Source organism: Bos javanicus, chromosome 20 (assembly GCF_032452875.1).
Source record: "Bos javanicus breed banteng chromosome 20, ARS-OSU_banteng_1.0, whole genome shotgun sequence".
Taxonomy (NCBI): Eukaryota; Metazoa; Chordata; class Mammalia; order Artiodactyla; family Bovidae; genus Bos; species Bos javanicus.
The window spans coordinates 5,526,217-5,548,700 of NC_083887.1; the positions used below are offsets into that span (position 1 = coordinate 5,526,217).

General features: G+C 38.1%; 2 protein-coding genes across 4 annotated transcripts in view; one reads left to right on the forward strand and one right to left on the reverse strand.

Annotated features, from left to right (window-relative positions):
• The window catches only part of CPEB4 (cytoplasmic polyadenylation element binding protein 4), a 72,593-nt gene that overhangs the window by 19,246 nt on the left and 30,863 nt on the right, over nucleotides 1–22,484 (forward strand). For all 3 annotated transcript variants that reach the window (XM_061393237.1, XM_061393238.1, XM_061393236.1), the window contains exon 2: nucleotides 4,140–4,221. In XM_061393237.1, coding sequence (XP_061249221.1) covers nucleotides 4,140–4,221 — 82 coding nt within the window. The remainder of the gene's footprint in view (nucleotides 1–4,139; nucleotides 4,222–22,484) is intronic.
• Nucleotides 2,425–3,332, reverse strand: LOC133233439 (2-iminobutanoate/2-iminopropanoate deaminase-like). Its single transcript, XM_061393240.1, has one exon. It carries the CDS (start codon nucleotides 3,269–3,271, stop codon nucleotides 2,858–2,860), a length of 414 nt encoding a protein of 137 aa, XP_061249224.1. The 5' UTR covers nucleotides 3,272–3,332; the 3' UTR covers nucleotides 2,425–2,857.

Genomic DNA, 22,484 nt, shown 5'->3' on the forward strand with positions numbered 1-22,484 from the left:
TATAAGTGTAAAGTAGTTGTAATAATTATAATTTCAAATAAGATTGAATTGTGGGGAGAAGTATGTGTTAGACATATTAGGCAAGAATACTGGAATGGGTTGCCATTTTCTTCTCCAGGGGATCTTTACCACCCAGGGAATCGAACCCAGGCCTCCTGCATTGCAGGCAGATTGTTTACCCACTGACCTACAAAGAGAGTGAACATATTAGACCAGGGTTGGCAAAAATGTGGTACTTGTGCCAGTGGGACTTGTATCTTGCATTTACACATACGTGTCTTTTGAGACCCTGTTTTCTTCTAAATCCATTCAGAGCCTGAAAATTCTTCTTAACACATTGCATCTGAGAGTCAGAGTTTGTATATTGGTGTTTATTTATCAGATTTATATTGTGACAAATGAAAACTAGTAAAAGTATAAAAAGGATAGAGAGTTTTTTGTTTTTTAATTCCACCAAGCACTACTGAAAATTTAGATATTCATTTAGGGTTTTAGTTTTAATGTACTCTACCAATCATAAGTCAGTGGTGGTTAGTTTAGCAAAAACCTTTATGTTTTAGACAATAGTCTGGAGAGTCCTGGGGCAAGGCGGTATGAAGTGGCTTTGCTGAATTCCACTACATTTGGAAACCTCTAGGTGAAAAGGATGCTTCTTTACTTACCAGAAGCAGCTGTCATGAAACAAACCAAACAAAAACACTGATTTTTTTTTTTTACCAACTCATTCTCTTGGGTGCTTTTGTCATTCCGTGATTGGCAAAACGCAAGTCCTGAAGGTTCACAGGCTGCTCACTACTGTAGTTGCATTAAAAAAACAGGCTGAGGTCTCCTCTTATATCTCCCCCGTAGCCATCACAGTTTCATTTTGCTTACCTACCCCCCACCCCGCCCAGCTCTGAAAGGGGATTTAAAAAACAAACCTCAAGATAAGGAAATAGGAGAGAAAAAATGCTTTCAACACTTAATAAAAATTACTCAAAGAAACGCCTTCATTCATCAATTGAGGAAACGTGTGTGCTTTCTAAGCTGCCAGACCCTGTGTGAGGTACAGTGATACAGATACGTGGAACAAGGCTTTTCAGCCTGTTTCACATCATGGCATACATAGAAAATGAAAATACAGAAGCAGAAATCATCTGCCAGGGAGTTCCTGCCACACCAGGCCCTATGGACAGTCCTGTGTGTTGAGGAGATGAACATCTCAACATACCATCACCCTTTGGGAATTGTACACATGGGGAACATTTGATGTAAGACATACTTTCTACCCTTGGGAAACCCACAGTCAGAGGACATAGGCAAGTGAAGACTCTGAGCATTAGTGTCTCCAAGACTGGCTTTGTTGTGGAAATAGAGATAGTGGCTGGCCTGATTTTGAGTGTGGATTTTAGATTGTTGAAGGGAGGACAGATCCAGTGACTGCAGAATGAGATAGTGGAATTTGTTCTTAACTTCTTTCTCCAGTTATGCCTCAAATCCACTTGACTTCCAAAAGAATACGCATTAAAGTTTTGATTTAATTCAGTGCTTGAGATGAGGAAGGATAAAAACAGAAGAGTTTCTCCTTTTTGTGAACATTTACTCTTAGAAATTCTCATTCTGGCCACCTGTCCTCTTGCCTCTTTTTATTGACCATATTGAGAAGATGAGGACAATGAGGAAAGAATCAGGAGGAAAAGTGGGAAAGATATTCTGGAGGAGCCATACTAGTTTAGAGCAGAAGAGCATGTTAAGACATCTACTCCCCTTCCCATTTTTATCCCATGCCGTCCTAGGGGAAAAAACCTGTAACATTCTCTACTTTAAATATAGATGATATCCCAATATAACTACCCTTGGACCCTTCAGGTTGTGGAACTTAAAAAAAAAAGTTTGTGTTCCACCCATAAGAGTGAACATTTTTGGATATCTGTTTGGTGGGTGGGGTCAGAAGGAGTGGTCCCTGTTTCAGGGAAGAAGAGTAAGAGTGCAGCTGCCGTCTGTGGGGTCGCACAGGGTCAGACATGACTGAAGCGACTTAGCAGCAGGGTGAGTAGTCTTAGGGAAGGACAGAGGAGAAATGTCAGAATGATCGAAAGATGGGGGACATACTCTATCAAACATAAAGTTCTAAGTTAGCTGAAATGTGGAAAATGAGAGCCCAGCAAGTCTGAAAGAAAAGGGGCGGGGGTGGATAAAATTAGGCAAATTCTTTTAAAAAGCCAAAGCTTTGAATTAAGAAGTAATGAGAGAAAAATATCATTGAAGAGAGAGTTCTGAAATCACGCTTCTGAAATTCCTTTGGAAGCCCCCCTTTCTTTCTTTCTTTATTTTTTTTTGGTTTCTTCACTTTTATTTAGGTAACGTAATTTAATGCATACATTAAACTGTTAAAAAAAAAATCAGTAAATGGAATCACACCAAGGAAAATCTGCATACTATTTCCACTAGAAAAATTTTATCTATATAAAATTTGGTCCCGTTTCTTCTCCTTTATCTCTGCCATTCAAATTTAAATGCTTTAATTTTATTCAAGCAAAGATCACATATCTGACATAATAAAATACTTCACGTCATTAAATTAATAGGGTTTAGTTGAATTAGGTGTGCTCATCTTTCCTATGTTATTTCTCTACTTTTATTCTTCTGAGTTAACTCAGTAAGGCATGTCTGTTTTCCCACATCCAGCAATACAAGTGTTATAGAAGTATAATTTGTAACATTAGTAACTAGATTCATCATTAATCTTCATGTTGTTTCCCTTATTATATGGTATTTCCATATTTCTAGATATTTCAGTCTTACACTTTCCAACAAGGATTAAGCCATTAGTTTAAAAATACTATTAAATTTCCAGACTAAATAACACTTGGCCCACTTAGAGCGATGCTGTCGTGAGAGGTCCTTGCACAGCTATTGCTTCAGTCTCAACACAGCCTCCTTTGGGCAAAGCAGCAACCTGGTAAGCAGCTCTTGCAGGAAAACTACTCTGAAAATATTGTTTGTAGACATCATTGACAGTACTGAAGTCATTTATGTCAGCCAGCAAAACAGTTGCTTTTACCACATTCGTGAAGTCATAGCCTGCTGCTTTCAGAATTTCACCTATGTTTGTAAGAGCCTGTTTAGCCTCTTCTGCCACCCCTCCTGGCACAAGCTGTCCACTTGCAGGGTCCATGCCTAGCTGTGCTGAAATGTAAATGGTCCTGTCGACTAACACAGCCTGACTGTAGGGACCAGTGGCCGCGGGGGCTTTCGTGGTGCTGATTATCTTTCTGACCAAAGACAACATGGTTAACCCTTCCCCCTTGCTGCCCCTCGGAAACAACTACACAGAACTCGGTTCTCGCTCGCTCTTCACCTCCCCCTTTTCTTTAATAACCTTGCTGTGGTCTTTGTAAGTATATATTTATTCTCAAGATGGGTCAGAAACAGGTATTACACTGCTTTCCCTTTAGTATTTAATTTGAAAATGTTTTCATTTCCTTTTCACTGTCGAGCTAAACTTTGGTTTTAATGATGTCTAATACCCTGAAGAATGCCGCAGCATCAGCATGGTTGTGTATTTTCAGATTCCTCACCCATTCATGAAGTCCATTTTGTTAAGCCAGGGTTGAGACCAGCAGTGTTCTCCATATCCTGTCTTCCTTTTATTCTAATGGCAGAAAAATCAAGACTACTTTGCTACTTAGTGGTCTTGTAGACATTTGATGACTATTTTCAGATCTTGGCTTATAAGTAAATATAGCTATTCTGAATAGAACATGTAGATGTCACCTTAACAGAATACTGCTGAAACAAGTTTGGGAAGCTTTGCCACATTACTGAAATCTTAAGTGACAGAAAAAGATTATGAATTCTGTTTTTATATATGTTTAATATTCTTAACCATATGGAAATTAGTTTTTGCTTTGTTTTTGAAAGTAATGCTTTTATTGAAAATTATTATTGGAAATCAAGTCAGTCTTTGCTGAGCCCTGGGTACTTGTGATTTTGATATTTTGCAAGTGTTAAAAATAAAATGTAGTAATAATGTGCCTTACATGGAGAGGGAAGAAAATTCCTGCTTTTTGATCTGTGTCTCATCAGATGCAGCTTATTATTTTCTTTTATAATTATATGCTATTTTAAAAGTGGTTTGTGGCTGTTTGTGTTTACAGGATCGCCCCAGGACTTTTGACATGCACTCATTGGAGAGTTCACTCATTGACATAATGAGAGCTGAAAATGATTCAATTAAAGGTAATTTTCCAAATATAACTGTTTGATTTTAGTAAATAGTGTAAAATGTGTATTATTATCGGAGTAACTTGATGAGCAATATGGCGAATATTATAGGTTCACATTTTGTATCCAGTTCCATCTATTTTATACATGTATCTCATTGTGTTCAAAAATCAAACTTACTTGATAGACATCCACTGTAAGCCCTTTACAGTACCAATTAAGGGAACTACAAGAGTACTGATTGCTAAGGGAGGGCAGTTAACTGGAAAGATGGGAACCATACTTCTCATTTTTTTTTAATCTTTCAGGCAAAACCTGCTTAGTATTGCTCACCTGTATGTCTGCTCACCAATGACAATAATCATACACTAGGAAGAGTTCAAATGTTGATAGAGCTTTCAGCCTAGTTTCACATTTTTTTTAAATTGCTAACAGTTTCAAAGTTAAAATGAAGCTTTGTAGTTCTTGAAATCCTTTTTATATATTATGTTAAAAAAGTCATGCTATTCCCACTTGGATTCTGGTATAAATTCTTGTACTGAATAAGATATTGCAGTTTGACTAGGCCTCAATTTCTTCATTTTTAATAAAGTACTTAGAACCACTCTTATAATAAGGGACTTAATAATGGGGAACTTGAAAAACACAGATGCCTGGGCCCCATTCCAGGTGTGGGGTGAAGCTTATGATTTTTTTTAATATCTCAGGTGATGTTCATGTGTAGCCAGAGATGAGAATGACCAGATTAGGTGTTCTTTAAGGGCCATTCTATCTCTGATGTTATGAAAACTACCCCACAAAATAAATATTTTTCTGCAAAAAATCTCGTTTTACTATACTGCAGAGTTTTCCTGTTTGTTTTTAAAAACATTTGGGTTGTTTGGTATATTTGGTCCTGTCACTTAAGTTGTTCATTCATTCACTGTTTATGAGCCTGCTTTTTGCCAAGACAGCTTTGTACTGGGATCAAAGGTGGCAAGGAGCCTATATGACTTTAAGTGGTAACTATCTTGGCCTAGTTTTCTTTGTGTTTGGTTTACCATATTACTGATGCAGTAAAACTGTTTTTCAGCAGACCTATAACAGAAAATTTTTTAATGAGGATTTTTTTTAAGTCTGGAAAGATGAAAACTAATATGTGAAAAAATATGTATCTCTCTGATGAACAAAGTTTGAAATAGGATTATTTTGAATGTCTTTACTGAATTCCTCATGGACTTCTGATGGCTTCTAATGGGGTTGTATACTTTGTTTCTGAGGAAAGATGGTCTTTCAGAATTGGCTTTTTATTTTGTCACTTCTTAGCGCTCTGACTTTGGCTAGTCTTTCAGCCTCTTTGACCCTTTGTTCTCCCAACAGAAAAATGAAGCACCAGAAAAACTGCACACTTTGAAGTAGCTAAAGGAGAAATAGGAATATAGTTTGTGGATTGTACAGTCTCACTTTCCTGGTTTTGTAGTATAGTTACATAAGACGTTCCCAATTGGGGACACTGAATAAAGGGTACACAGAATCTCTCTGTACTACTGTTTGTAACTTGCTGTGAATCTGTGGTTGTTTCCTTAATTGATTTATATTGATTTAATCAGCAACTTCTTTTAAGAGCCTCTTCTCTTATGTAGTAGATACTAGGGATAATAATTAGAACTCATTTTCATGATAAGTGCCTGTGTCTTTTATCAGAGAAAACCGTTTACAAATGGCAGCAGTCATAAACCCTTTATTATGTCATGCTTCTAAGAAGTAGGGCTTCCCTTGTGGCTCACCTGGTAAAGAATACACCTGTAATGTGGGAGACCTGAGTTTCATCCCTGGGCTGGGAAGATCCCCTAGAGAAGAGAAAGGCTCCAGTATTCCTTTCAGAATACCCACTCCGGTGTTCTGGCCTGGAAAATTCCATGGACTGTATAGTCCATGGGGTCGCAAAGAGTCAGACACGACTGAGTGACCTTCACTTCACTTCTAAGAAGTAAGCCTCTAGTATTTTTATAAGAGTTTGTACACATTTTTCCAATAGGATTAACAACATTTGCTTGGTTTATCAGATATAGTCAGGACAACGCAGATTTATTTTTTCTTTCCTAGTTCACTAAGTGGCTTATTGTATAAACTTCTGCCTTTATTGTATGAAAAGAAAGTGTTAGTCGCTCAGTCACGTCTGACTCTCTGCCACCTACCTCATGGACTGCAGCCCATCAGGCTTCTCTGTCCATGTGATTCTCCAGGCAAGAATACTGGAGTGGTTAGCCATTCCCTTCTGAGGAGATCTTCCTGATCCAGGGATTGAACATGGGTCTTCTCCACTGCAGGCAGGTAATCTTTACTATCTGAGTCACCATATTCCCTTTTTAATTTCTTCTTACCAATATTTACCTAAATAATTACCTAGACTAATTTTCTAGAGATAATTAAAAGATAAGTCTGGTGACAGAATTAAACCTGATTGACCTAATACGGGAACACAAAGATTTTGTAAAATTGTGATTTATAAGAGGAAATATGCCAGAATGAAAGACCATGGGTTTTCAAGTCAGATGGACTGGGATTTAAATTGCCATTCTGCCACTAATTTGTGGTATGATATGATGTGTCTATAAAATCCAGCATACTGCCCAGTTCATTGAGAAAACACTCAATACATGGTATCGATTTTTATTGCTAAACATCTATTTGTCTGTTTTCATGCTTATCAAATGAGAAAACCAGTTTCAATATAAGGTGCCAAGGTGACTTAAGCATATTAAATGAATTTGTGTATTTTTTCCTTTTAAGAGCAGTAAGTACTTCATAGATGAGTTCATGGTCCTAAAATGTCAGACAGTAGTTATGCTTTTTTTTTTTTTAAACCAAGATGATGAACTATGTACCATTGTAGTCCATTGTAATGCAGTTTTGCTCATGGGAATACTTTATTTCTTGTCAGACTCTCCTCTCTCCTTTTAAAGTAATAATGCCTATCCATTTTGAATAAGTGGCCTCTTCATGTGCTCTGCTTCCTTAGAAATAGAGTAAACAGAAAATAGGCATTATTTCTGTGAGATGAGTATAGAACAATATGGCTTTCAGAAAAGTGGTATAAAGATGCAATTAAAAGAATTAATTTGAAAATTATTTTTAAAAAACTATCATGTGGAGGCAGATTTTATATTTGGGTTCATTTTATTTTAAAATGATTTTATAAAATGTATGTTGAATGACTTCATTTATTTTTATTTTCATTTGCAATCCCACATAGAAATGTGGTTTGTGTGTATATGTTTAAATAATAGAGCCTAAATTGATACAAGATCTGTCAACTGAATGAATTTGTAAGGCTGTATTATTTATTTACATAAAAATTAAATTTGCTTATTTTTTGGGGGGAAAAAGAAACTCCCTTAATAAAGTGGGTTCAAAATTTTATTTTTGCCATCAACAGACAAGATGTTAATATGTCTATGTCTCAAAACTTTCAACTTTCAAATATAATTTTTCAGTTTTTTATGAATATGCTGTTGATTCCAGTTGGCTTGTTTAGCAGCCTTTAAAAAGAAAAGAAATGTGCAAATGGAATAGCTAACTTTCATTTCATAATTTACATTGTTTTTTTTTAATTTTATGGTTTATTTAAAAATAGTTTTTCTAAGAATTTTAAGGCTTCTTATCATCTTCTCCATGTACAGAGGTTTACCTCTTTGAGAGGAAAAGGTCCTCCCTCTGCCTTATCTCTAGGTCCTTTCACTGATCAGCTGGCATGTCTGTATGTTATTTTTACCCATGAAATTATGTATTGCCTTCTCCATAACTAACACCAGTGACAATCTGTAACAGTTCTTCCCTGGAGACCGATTTCATTTTCCTCGTTGTACACCCAGTCTCATAAGCTAAGAGCCTGTGCTGTACACCAATTCTTGAGTTATCTCCGAGATGGCAGCTTGTGCATTGCTACAATAATTATTAGGCTTATCAAGTAATTCCTTCACCTGGACAGGAAAATCTTTTACCATTGTAGATGCTGAGATGTTTCCTTGGGAAATATTGTATCTTAGTGCTATTTGTGTTTTCTCTTGCCTGTGAAATTGGTACTTACTGTTTAGAAATGGAGCAGCATGAAATAGATTAAAATCACGTGCCAGTGCATCTGCTTTCAGTCTCTCAAGCATAGCTAGAAATAAAGATTCATGAAGTGGTATTATTTTCAGTATACGTAGAAGAGTCCTCTAAAAATTAAGGGGCCTTTTTTTTTTTTTCTTTTGTGTATATGAATGGAATAAAGGAATATATGCATAAACCAGTTTATGGAATGGAATCAGAGGGAGACAGCACTGGAATAAAGAGACAAATTATCAGAAATAAAATTACCAGATATCACACAGTTGAACAATCCATAGTTTCATATTAGCGGTTGAGTGTTTTAAATCCTATATATTAAAACAACTTAATATCCAATTTGCTTCATTTCATTGGAAAGCCTAATGAAACAGCAAAATTATTGAGTGAACAAAGGCAATCTGTAAATTGTCAAAACATTATATAGTTGTTCTTCAGATATTAATTAAGTTATAATCAGAATACTGTTTTAATTTTCCTCAATATATTATGAAATTAGAGTCTTTTACTCTTCATGTTGTTATAGAATGCATCTTGCTTCCAGGTTTTGGAAGGGGGAGCTCAGTGTTATCTAAACCAGTCTCTCTGAGTTTCAGGCATTTTAAAATACTTAATTTGCATGTGGGCAATGATGATCGAATTCAGAAATGCAAGTTGTTTAAAGTGCCAGTCTTTTACATATTCCCATGGTGCCCAAGAAACCTATTGCATATGTTGAGTAAGTGTGGGAGTGTGTTGTACAGTTAAACCTTCGTGCCTTACGTGCTTCATGTTTTCATTTAATAAGAACTTATTTGAAGAGCTGGACCTATCCCCCAAATGCTATGTATTTAATTCCTGACTGCTTAAGGTATTGTGACCTTGCATTTTAAAATAACTTTTGGGAATTTTTTTCTTTATCTGCACATTAAATTAGAGGGCTCTTCCCCAACTATTTTTCATATGTGTGAACTTGTTTGAAACAAATGCTTAAACGAGTGCGCAAGTGATGATTCCATCTGTGCCTCTTTTCTTTGTTGCTAAGAAAAGCCATTTATAATAATCTCTCTAGGAGAAAATCATGAAAATCAGTTGAAAGTTTAGTACACAAAGCCAGTTTTGCTAATTTTGAGTAAGATTTTCTGTGTCACTGTGAGAGAGAGAGTGACTGTTGGAATAATTACTTAAATTCTGTATCTCTACAACAGTGGAAGGAGTAACGTTAGTCTACTTTAAAAAGATATCATAAATAATAACCAGAAAACCTTAAATTTTCCTTGGATCAGCAGTTCTTTTCATATTCCTATACGTAAAATTGCAGTCACGTAGTTCTGTATTTTCAAGAACAGGTGTTATATACTGATACAGATGTTTTGAACAGATATTGTATATGACTTTATGTACACTGAGAAAGCTCTAGAACCTTTCATCAGAGTTTCTGAAAATAGGACTAAATTTTATATTCAGTTATAAATGTGAGTTTCAGAGTACATAGTTTTAAATATAAAAGGGACTTTTACAAAGTAATTTCTATTGCTATACTATTAAAATGATTTATTTGAAATAGTGGTGTAGGGATATAATTTCTTATAGTATTTCATCTTTTTCTGTTTAAATCAGTGGCAATTTGTGGAAAGACAGCTATGTACTACTATGCAACCCAATCCCCAGTCACATTTTTAAAGGATTAGGTGGACATTTTTCTTCAAGGGATATTTAATGGTCCTTGATACAAAGTACCATAGAGAAGACACGGATAATGCAAAGCAACTAAATTATGTTTGGATTCATAGTCAAATTTCTCTTTCCTAGCAAATTACCACTGTGTGGTATCAAATGTCTTCTGGTGAATTGGAGCATCTTTAAATACTACAAGCCTTGAAGACTCAAGAGTCTTCCAGGCAGCTGCCCTGCAAACCTGGCTGGTTCTTTCTTGCTCTGTTTGGATGATACCAAATGTTTCAAAGCAGCGTAGCAGGGGAGTGAGTAGTGGAGGGCCCTAGGGAGGAGAAAATTCCTTACTCTTAGAAGCCTCATGAGTAATGGAGTAAGGCACACAGCAGAGAGTGCAGTTTATAAACTTGGTTATAATGAACTTTGCGTGTGGCTGTTGAGAAGCGAAGTGATTTCCTTTCCTTCCACACCCTCCCGTTCCTGACTGCTGAAATGGAACATCCTAAACAGTCTTTTTCTTTTGCTTAGTTGTGCTGAAGGATGGGACCTGGGCTTCTGCGTTGAGGTAACTTCCTTTGTGAGGAAGGAGGGGACTAGAGTGGTGGACCATGATTGTCTGTCGCTGGTGCAGGCTGAGTTCTGACTTCAGACCCACTCCTTTCTGGTTCACTGTTGCTCAGGATTCTTTTGATTCCTCATAGCACTGTGTAGGCAAGAGTTTACAAAGGTGTGGGTTTCAAACTGTGTGACCGTACTTTTCCAGGTTGGAGGATTGCTGTTGTTTCAGGTTTGTTTTGTTTTAAAATTTTCAAGGGAAGGAGGGGAAAGGGAAATGCCTGCGAGAACAGAATGGGATGTCTGTGAACACTGATGTGATGGTAGCCTGAGACTGAAGTCTTCCTTATTCTAAGCTCTGAACTGAAACCAACCTGGTTCATACTAAATGCCCCTTGTTCCTTGGCCAGATTCTCATCTGCCGGACTTTTTATATAACATGTGCTGGTAAATACAAAGTAGTGATCCTTTGCCCTACACGTGTTGGTGATGAAATATTGACCCTTGTTCTTATTTGTTCTGAAAATCATATAAGCAGTTGTCACAAAAGGGGAATTTGTCTTATGTCATCCATGATCGGTCCATAATTACTCAAGCAATCTCCATATCTTAATCCTGAATACTGAATACAAAGAATCTTATTTGAGTCCAGGAAAATTGAGTAGGCATCTTAAAACATTATTGTAACTCTGTTTTTACCTGGATGAGAAGTGAGGGTAAAGGGGGCCAGAGGGGAAAGTGACAGTAAACTTTTTATGTTATTTAAAAGGTTAAAAAGCCTAACTGTTTCTAAAGATGCTTTTAACTCATACAGCTTTTTCTTTTCTTTGCAGCTGTATATTGCAGCTCACATATTTTATGACTGTTGTGATTTACTTTTGTTAGACTCACATTCAGGGCAGGGATTGGTAAAGAAATAAACATTGGTAGTATTTATTGGTAAAGAAATTGGTAAATTTCTTGATAAATTGGTAATATTTATTGGTAAAGAAATAAATATATGTGACAATTTACAGTTAGAAATACCATATCAAAACCCAAGCAGCAATCAGGTAGCAAATTTATCAGTGCTTTTCTAAAATCTTGTACATTTTCACATTAAGTATTTTGTAAGTAAGTGCTCAGTTGTGTCTGACTCTTTGCGACCCCATGGACTGTAGCCTACCAGGCTCCTCCGTCTATGTACAACGTAATAAATATAGATATTACAATATGGACAGATAATATTATTTTCCATTCAGAAGTGAAATCTGAATAGCATTTAAGTAGTAAGGTTTTCAGACTTTGTCAGCAGGTTGTCATTGTCAAAATATTAGGGATCTCCCTACAGTATAAAAAGTAGAAGGAGGTCCAGAACATTTATAGAGATCCATTTTGTTCATGCACCATGTCTAAATTAACAATAGTATATTGTACCTTTTGATAGTATCACTTATTATTTTCTATTTTTTCCTTCTATATGGTAAAATTCTATAGAGAGGTGACTTGCTATTTCATTTCCTGATAGCTACTAGAACAGCCCTATGTGCTATAAATCTGCATAATGAAAGCCCCTTTGATTATGGAGTAATACAATGGTGAGTTGTCTGTGAAGGTTTAAGACTTTCCTTAATCCTGTTATATAATCCTAGAATATGTTATTTGCTGACATTGAGGGAGGGGAGGCCATGCCACTTGATTCATAGCTCTCATAAGAATATCCAAGATTCTCTTTGCATTCAATTTAACAACAGGAAGCAGAACAGTTGCACAACTGTGCCACGTTGGAATTTCTTCCTGACACGTATGGAATCTCAACCTAAATATTGTAGGCAGTTGATTCATTTATCAGTTGTGTATACCTGATTTGTGAATTTCTTTATTTGCTGATCCTTATTGTTTCCCCTCATGTTGCCACTCTCCTCACTACCAAATTTAAAAGAAAGAAAAGAGAAAAGCGTTGATGAACTTGTTGCTGTTCTGCAGTAAAAATTTGCAAAAGGAGTAACTTTAAACTAGTTTTAAACTAGTTCAGTTACGTTCAGTCGCTCAGTAGTGACCGGCTCTGCAACCCCATGGACTGCAGCACGCCAGGCCTCCCTGTCCATCACTGATTCCCGGAGTTTATTCAAACTCATGTCCATTGAGTCAGTGATGCCATCCCACCATCTCATCCTCTGTTGTCCCCTGCTCCTCCTGCTTTCAACCTTTCCCAGCTTCAGGATCTTTTCAAATGAGTCAGTTCTTCACATCAGGTGGCCAAAATATTGGAGTTTCAGCTTCAGCATCTGTCCTTCCAATGAATATTCAGGACTGATCTCCTTTAGGATGGACTGGTTGGATCTCCTTGCAGTCCAAGTGACTCTCAAAAGTCTTCTCCAACACCACAGTTCAAAAGCATCAATTCTTTGGCGCTCAGCTTTCTTTATGGTCCAACTCTCACATTCATACATGACTATTGGAAAAACCATAGCCTTGAGACAGACCTTTGTTGGCAAAGTAATGTCTCTGTTTTCTAATATGCTGTCTAGGTTGGTCATAGCTTTTCTTCCAAGGAGCAAGCATCTTTTAATTTCATGGCCTCAGTCACCATCTGCAGTGATTTTGGAGCCACACAAAATAGTCTGTCACTGTTTCCACTGTTTCCCCATCTATTTGCCATGAAGTGATGAGACCAGATGCCATGATCTTAGTTTTCTGAATGTTGAGTTTTAAGCCAACCTTTTCACTCTCCTCTTTCACTTTCCTCTTTCACTTTTAAACTAGTTACTACTTTTCAAGTCAGGTATGGAGATGGCCTGGCTGCCTCTGGGCTTCATTATTTTGTCTGATTTGTCTGACAGACTTAGTCTGAGCTCAGTCCCACATCAGTGCACTCCGTTCTAAAAGCAGGGCTCTTTTTTATTCTGCTTATTACCTGGTAACCATTAAATTAAGAACATTAGTGAAACTCTGAACAGAAAGTAGTTCCATAATCTCTTTGGTATCCGGTTGAGCTGATGCCAGTTGCTGTACTTTGGGAAAGAGAAGGAGGAATCAACCAATTAGAGGAACCTTTTTTAATTCTTGAGAACCAGCACTGAAGTGCAGATCTTCTGAAGAGCAGCCATGGTTAATTACTCTTAATTTGTATAAAGAATCTAAAAAAAAGTCTTAACTTCTACTGGCTATAATATGCCAAATAATAAATGTCTGTCATGGTTAATTAAATGGAGATACTTAAATTGGCCACTTGATGTCTTTATTGTAAAAGATCAGAAGTTGTTAGCTTATAATAGACTTTCCCAAAGTGTAAGAAATAAAGAGAAGCATTGAGGAGTGTATTAAGACCTGGTTTTGCCATTAGCAGTTACATGGCTTAAGTTGGTCACTTCTCTCTAGATCTTGGTGTCTTCATTTAAAAGAGGAAGTGCAGGGATTGAACTTAGTAAACTTTAAGTTACTATCAGCAATTCCACACAGTCTCTGGCATGGTATTCCTAAATGTCAAGGTTGAAGGTTTAATGACTGAAAGTAGCATATGGGTTTCATGTGAGCATTTAATATTGAGTAGCTTGTAAGAAGGCAATGGCACCCCACTCCAGTACTCTTGCCTGGAAAATCCCATGGGCAGAGGAGCCTGGTAGGCTGCCGTCCATGGGGTCGCTAAGAGTCGGACACGACTGAGCGACTTCACTTTCACTTTTCACTTTCATGCATTGGAGAAGGAAATGGTAACCCACTCCAGTGTTCTTGCCTGGAGAATCCCAGGGACGGGGGAGCCTTGTGGGCTCCCGTCTGTGGGGTTGCACAGAGTCGGACACGCAGCAGCAGCAGCAGCAGCAGCTTGTAAGAAAGGATATAACCAGAAATCAGTCAGATCTGCTCAGTTGAGTCGAGGCTTTGTTTCTAGAGTGCATTTTTTCTTTTTGAGATAGGCCTAAAAATGCTATGTCTCGGAAGCAATTGTTTAAACTTGGCTTTATGTAATGTTTCTGTTCTTAATTTGTGGATCATGGGCCTCTTCAGACATGGTAATTATTTGATGGGATCCAGCGTTGGAGAAGGAAATGGCAACCCACTCGAGTCTTCTTGCCTGGAGAATCCCAGGGATGGGGGAGCCTGGTGGGCTGCCGTCTATGGGGTCGCACAGAGTCGGACATGACTGAAGTGACTTAGCAGCAGCAGCAGCAGCAGGAACCTATTAGGACCAAACATTCCAGTTAGATGATAGATTTGTCATGTGTGTGTTGCATGATTATCTTTTAAAGCATGCAGATGCTGATGTAACACAATGAAAATACATTTAAAGGTGTTGCTGAATTCATAGTAGCCTTTTATTATTAAAGGGTTTTCTTGTAGTTGTTTTACTTGTAATATCCACTGGAGTGGGGCTTGAGGGCTTCAGTTATGGTGGGGAGCCTCTGCGAAATATTTTGATTAGCGTAGGTCTTAATAATTATGAAATGTTATGAAACACTGCTGTGGAGAACTTCTCTAATTGTTCAGCTTTAAACTCCTGCCATTAGAATGTTCCCCATTACCAAAAAGAACATAACTAAAAAAGGAATTCCATAGAGGAAAATGGTGAGGATGAGGACAAAGGGGGAGTGAGGAGTCACTTACCTTATCCTAGCTTATCATCTCCACCAAGTATTAATAGCATTTTGGAATGTTGACTCTGGGGGCATCTGTAGCCATCTTTTTGCTTTTTGAAGCATAGCTGGGGGTGTGGACTGTTCAGATTACAACTGGCACAGTGCCAGGGTCACGGGGAGCCCTGTCACAATAGGGGTGCCCCCTGGTGTGGGGTAACACAGCAGCTCTTGTAGGAGGGGGAGATGGCCTTCTTCAAGCCACATAGTACTTTACGTTTTAGCTTCAGCTTAAATTCCAGCTCCACACACATTTGAGCATATTCCGTGTATTGGGTAGTAGTAGGTCACAGTGCACATTTGATGCTGGTCTATATGTTTCTCTTTTGACGTGGACCTGGACATTCTGTATAGGAAGCAGTGTTAACAACAACTTTCAAGTGAAAGGGTAATTACTTCTGATATCATTTCTCTGACTTTTATGCTTTGCCCCTTCTGAAAATTATCTCTAATTTAAATCCTTGAGATAACCTTCCACGTGAGTTTTGTGGTCTCCAATTTATGGTTGAAGAGACTATAGTTCCGAGAGATATAATAGCTTTGGAAGTCAGTCGACTAACTGGTGCCTGGAGAATCAGGATGGGACACAGAGCCTCTGGCTGATGGTCCAGTAGCCACACAATAGATATTTATGTGCAGCATTTATGAGGAGACAAACATTAGAAATGTTTATTTTAGTACACTTTAGGCATTCAGGTGTCTTAACGTAGGGAACTGGGGACAGAGTTTAGAATCTGTATTTTATCATGCTGCTGCTGCTGCTGCTAAGTCACTTCAGTCGTGTCCGACTCTGTGTGACCCCATAGACAGCAGCCCACCAGGCTCCCCCATCCCTGGGATTCTCCAGGCAAGAACACTGGAGTGGGTTGCCATTTCCTTCTCCAATGCAGGAAAGTGAAAAGTGAAAGTGAAGTCGCTCAGTCGTGTCCGACTCTTAGCGATCCCATGGACTGCAGCCCACCAGGCTCCTCCGTCCATGGGATTTTCCAGGCAAGAGTACTGGAGTGGGGTGCCATTGCCTTCTCTGGTATTTTATCATAATCTTCTGTAAAAGATTCAGATTTTGCACACCTACTGATTTCTTATTGGAGGGTACCTTTCAGAGGGTGAAGATCTGGAATCACTGAGCGAACTTTTCCAAGCTGGCTTTTTCTTTTTCCTCATTCTGATTCACCAGGTCTGTCGTGAGACTTAAGCATGTGTATTCCAGAAGTGATTCAGATAGACGGCTTTCCCTCCTCACCCCACCCTCATACGGCTTTGAGAATCACTCGGAATATATATGTAAAGTCTAAAGTTATGGGAGGCTGTTCATAAAACAAATATATTATCAAGCAGATAGTGCCAAGCACTATTTTAGCCTGTTGGGGTATATAAGGAAATAAAAAATAAGACTCTTGACCTCGTGCAGCTTATCCTCCAGATAATTTGCAGACATCTTCGAACAGCCTGTTTGTTATTTAGTTTTGAAGACTAATGAATAAGAGGAAGACTAAGTGCCTTTAGTATTAATAAAGGAAAATAAGAACGGGGCCTTTTGAGAAATAACAAATGAAATTAGATATGAAATTCAAGTGAATGTTAAAGTTCAATCAAGTCATCAGAATTTATATTAAGTAAGTGATTAGTGTTGTTGATAGGTGTGTATGCAGAATGCCAGTTACTGACTTTGCTGATTGCTTTTGGGGTTTGGACTTCAGTAACCAGTGTTAAGGGGCTTCCCAGGTAGCACTAGTGATAAAGAACCCACCTGCGAATGCAGAAGACATAAGAGACTTGGGTTTGATCCCTGGATCGGGAAGATCCCCTGGAGGAGGGCATGAAAACCCACTCCAGTATTCTTATCTGGAGAATCCCACGGACAGAGGAGCTTGCAGGCTGCAGACCATAGTGTCACAGAGTCGAACACAACTGAAGTGACTTAGCACGCATGCAACCAATGTTAAGAGTGGCTTGTCTCTGAAGTTCTCAATCATTTGCAAGCAACTTACTTTATAGTTCCTAGGAACTCCATAAATTAGTCTTGATCTTCATGTTAGTGCAGAGAGCCACTTCTCAAAATCTTTACCTTCAGGTCAGTTCTACAATTATTTATTTTAATCCACTGGTTCTTTTAAAATAGGTCTCTTATAACACATGCTTGTTTTAATCAACATTTTTACAAGATAGGAGAATTTTAATTAATTAAATTTTAATTTTAACTGCCTTGGCTTTGTTTCTAGATTGCTTAAAACTTTTTTAATACCCATTGGTCTGTTTTCCCACTTTTCCTTCCATTATATTATCTTTTCTTTTTTTAACTGGCTTTGGCTCGTTTACTTTGAATAAAAAACTATGCCTAATATTTTAAAGCTTGAAAAGTTGCCATTAATCGCTGGTATCATAACATCCTCTTAAGGCAAGTTATCTTGTTGCTCTGTCCTCTAAATGTAGCATCCAGAGTCAGAAGGCCTCTGGCAAGGATAAAAATAGCCTTCCTGCTTGCTGGTTTGTTGTTAGGTTTACTGGCAGTAGGAAATCTTTTGAATTCCTTAATTGGGTCAGCTCTTTGCTGGTGTCTCTCTAGACATTCCCGTCTGCCTGAAATTCTTAGATGCTTTTAGATCTTCCACCTTTATACCTGCCCTCAGTTAGAGTTAAAGCAATCCTTATGAAACCTTCCTCAATCTGTAGAAACATAGCCCATTGACTTTACTTATCTTAAAGACAAAATGTTATTTTCTCTCTGTCTTTTTTTTTTGCCACTCTGTATTCTGATTTTCAGCTACCATATCACAATTGAAAAATGAAATCTGAGCTATTGGTGCAAAAAGAAGTTCCTCTTTGGCTTTTATTGAAAATAATATTTTTAAGTTGAATTTCCAAAGTTTTCATTTCCTAAAATACTGATGCTACTTTACCAGTTTGGCTATCATAAAAGAAAAGAGTTAGCTTTTTTTTCTCTTAACTCCTGAAAGAAGAATTATATCCCTGTTTGTAACTTAGAACATTAGCAAACTCATTTCTCTGAAGCTGAAAAATCCCCCAGATGGCCACTCCTTTCTTCAGGGTTCCAGTTTGGGTCTTACTTGGCAAGGAGGAATCCTTCCTCTTTGTTTCTCTCACAAGTGGGAAACTGTTAGTTGTCTCTGGCTTTTAAGTTACTGAAGGGAAAGGAATTACTGTTAATTGAACACATACTCTATCCAGGGGGACTTTTCTGGGCATTTTGCAAAAATTATGAATTTCTCACATGTACATGGAAATAGCTCTGTTTTTACTTCAGAGGAACTAAGTAACTTGAACCTACCTCACTAGATGAGATTGGTCCAGCTCCACACTTTGCACTGCGTGTTTCATGCCAGAGAGACCACTAGCTGCTAGCTTTGTTTTATTTATTCAACAGCTATTTATCGAGTGCCTTTCTCTGCTCTAAGCTCTGGGATGTGAGACCCAAAACCTGTCCTCAAAGATTTTGTTGTCCTAGAGGAAGAGAGTTTAGAAATAGGTGATTTAAATACAGTTTATAATAAGTGTACGGAGAAGGCAATGGCACCCTACTCCAGTACTCTTGCCTGGAAAATCCCATGGACGGAGGAGCCTGGTGGGCTGCAGTCCATGGGGTCGTTGAGAGTTGGACACGACTGAGTGACTTCACTTTCACTTTTCACTTTCCTGCATTGGAGAAGGAAATGGCAACCCACTCCAGTGTTCTTGCCTGGAGAATCCCAGGGATGGGGGAGCCTGGTGGGCTGCTGTCTATGGGGTCACACAGAGTCGGACACAACTGAAGTGACTTAGCATAGCATAGCATAGTAAGTGTAAAGAGTGTTGCATGGAGCCAGTAGGGCTGTCTGAACCAAGGAGCAGGTGGCTTTGGGCAAGTACTTTCCGTAGGATGTGAGGCCTAAGAAAGAAGCCACCTGGGTAAAAGGGAGGGGGCTTGAGTGGTGAAACACTGGAGACAGAGAGAAAGGAAGGCATTCCAGACAGAGGAAGGGACCCAGATGAGAAAGTTAATGGGCCAGTAGCTCTGAATATCTAGAGTGTCTAGAAGGGAAATGGCAGTGAGTTAAGAGAATTCAAGTATTTTTTACAAGCTCCAGCCTTTAAACTGAAAGTCAAATCTATCCTGGAAAGGGGTTTTGTGTAGTCTAGATTCTACGTGTATGCGTGTGTGTGTGTGTGTGTGTGTGTGTGTGTGTGTGTAGTTTAAATGGCTTTTTGGGGAGGAGGGCAAGACTCTCCATCCAGTTGATGTCAGTCCCAGCTGGTGTCTCCTTCATAATTTTGCACGGAAACATCTTTACTGGCAGTTGATTGTATCACAGATAGGTCATGGGGTAGAATAAGGTTACTGATTATGCTTTGTGGAGTTACTTTTAGGTCAGTGGAAGAAATTATTAAAAATGATCATCTCTGGGGACTTGCCTGGGGATCTGGTGGTTAAAACTCTAAATTTCAAATGCCGGGGATCACAGCGGGTCTAATCCCTGGTCGGGGAATTAAGATTCCCACATATCAACAATAAAGTAGAAAATGATCTTTGTATCATTAAGTGATAAAACATAATAAGCACATTTTTATTAGTTCATATTTATATGTATTCTGCATTTGTTTTAGTATAAAGTTAGTATTCAGAAACTGAATTTATCATTTCTTGGACCTTGCTTACATCATGCAGGCCCCCACAGTGCCATCTTGCTGCAAATCTGACAATATTGGTAGAAACAGCAAATGTAGAAAGGCAGGAACAGCACCTCCTTTAAACAATTATTTATGGCAGTAAGAGCAGAACCAGGAGAAACATCTCTAGTTAAACAACAACAAATAATGTGTATTTATATGTATGAGTGTTGTGCTGTGTTCATAAACCTTTTTATCTATCTTAGAAATGGACCTAAGTCCATGCTTATCCTTTCCCTGTGAGAAATTTTTAATGATGTTCAATGAAAAGAAAGAAACTTGAAGTCACTAAGTCATGTCTGACTCTTTGCAACCCCATGGACTGTAGCCTACCAAGCTCCTCCGTCTCTGGGATTTTCTAGGCAAGAGTTCTGGAGTAGATTGCCATTTCCTTCTCCAGGGGATCTTCCCAAACCAGGGATCGAACCCAGGTCTCCCACATTGCAAGGAGACACTTTACCATCTGAGCCATCAGGGAAGCCTGTCCACTGGAAACCTCTCCCTTTTTGTTAGTATCTAACAAAATTAACTCAGCATTTCAGGCTGCTTGTCACTCTTTTGGTCAGCATGGCTATATTTTACACAGCCTTGCAGAGCTGTCCCCTGTTATCATTCCTTGCCCTACCATGCCCCCAACAATGCTGCATGACTGAGAAAGAGAAGGCCATAGCATGAAATCTAATAGCACTAGAGAACATTTGATATTTTTTATTGCTTGTGTGTTTGAAATGGCAGCATTTATTATATCATTTCCTGCTGAGTCATCAGTAGCAATACTATCTGGGTTAGTTTTTAGAAAATAACTTATTTTACCTATTTCTGAAAGTAAGAGATACTAATTTATTAGAGTATTTCCTTCTAGTTTTTTACCTCCTTTGATCTTATTAACTCGGTTACTTTAGCTAGTGTCTTAATATGAGAGTTATGATAGTGCATACTGTTCTTTTGAGCACCTCCTCCCCCCAGTAATTCTTAGTCATTCTGGTTGGTAAATATTGGTTCTTTCCAACTCGCAAATGCCTACTTGGAATCTGAATCTTTTCTAGGCTGTAGAATTTGGTAGTGTAGTTCCCCAGAGTCACACTGTATCAGTTGCCTATATTTGGCTAGGTTGAGTCATGTCACCAAATATAGTCTATGCCTTCTGCAAGATGCATGCCAGGCTTCTGGCTCCAAATGCCACAGCTGGCCTCCAGGGACAACTACTTTTCCTGTCATAGCGTCCCTTAAGGTTAGGACTGCTGATCTGGCAGTATTTCTTTGTGTTTATAACATAATCAATACTAAGACCCTCAAAGACTGAATTTTATCCACGAAATAGATTCACTTGCCAGAAGTCCTAATGCTCTCCTTCTCCCTTGAGGAATTCAATTCTAAATGTACCAAAGCCTGGGTTATGTTTATAGGTAAATGAGTTATCAAAAAGCAAAAAACAAAACTCAAAAACACTGGGTTATATTCATATTTAGATATCTCAGTGATTTTTATTTTACTTCAGTGTATTCATTTGTGAAATGATGGTGTTTTAAGTTCAGTGGAGTAAACTCATTGAATACTTATTTGGTGCCCAAACAGGAAACTCAAGATACCTAGGTTCAATGGCAGCAACAACAGCAATGAAGCTTTAGATCTTAAAGAGGGGGGCTGTTACTTAAGAGATAAGACAGTTAGCAAGTAGCTGAGATGATTACCTAAGATGGTTGTCTATTGCAGTATAGATAGAAATAAAATTTGGTGAGTTAATCTAAAAAGGGGGGTTCTTTTTTGGGAAAGGTGCCCTAGGGAAAATAATTGGAAAAAAGACAAGTAAACAAACAAAAAAGATTTGAAAATATTCTCCATTGGAAACAAAGAGGTCTTGAAGGGACGGAGGGGGTTGTCAGTAATCTAGCCATGGACTAGAAAACGCAAAACTCCTGGTGAAAATTGACATCTGTAGAGCAGAAATAAAAGGGGCACAAGGAGAATGTGAAAGGCTTGTAGAAGACTTTAGAGTAACATGGAACTTATAACGGGAGTTTTCAGAGGACTTGCAGAAAGGAAGGAGTCTGTGTTCTTCATATTAGATGTCATGAATGGATGACTCGAAATATTTTAATTATAGAAAGAATTTATAGGATAGGGCAGGTAGGGTGGGGAAGCATTATGAAAGTTTTTTCCAAAAGTTTTCTCATGTCACTGCTAATATTTTAAAATTGAAATAGAAAGCATTGCTATTTGTTTAACAAAATATTTAGCAGGTGTATTTACCATACAGAGGGCATAACGGATTTCAGACCAACAGGACTTATCATAAGAACAGGTCAAGTATCACTTTCAGAGTTAAACTGCAAATTTTGTCAGTGCCCTATTGTCTTAGCTAAAGGATAGAATTACAGTATTTAGAAGTCTGAGGAACAGAAAAAGTCTCAAAGGATACCTACTTTGTGAGTGCAGGGTGGCATCTCAGGACGTGTGTGTCGAGGCAGACTGAGAGAACTGAGTGAGGGGGTATTTTTGTGCCTGTTTTGTTGAACTGTTCTTATCTCTTTCTCCTTAAAAGGTACCCCAAAAGTCAGTTTCTGATAAGGTGGAACTTGACTAGTTAAATTGGGCCAGCTAGTTTGGGAATTTATCTTTGGATTCTCATTGTTATTTATCCTTTTTTAGTATCGAATAAGAGGCATTATAGTTCATATAGAACAGCCTTGGTTTCATTAATGT

What these genes read in the sequence shown, in the direction of transcription:
- LOC133233439 (XM_061393240.1), bottom strand. Translation starts at nt 3,271, where the DNA reads ATGTTGTCTTTGGTCAGAAAGATAATCAGCACCACGAAAGCCCCCGCG.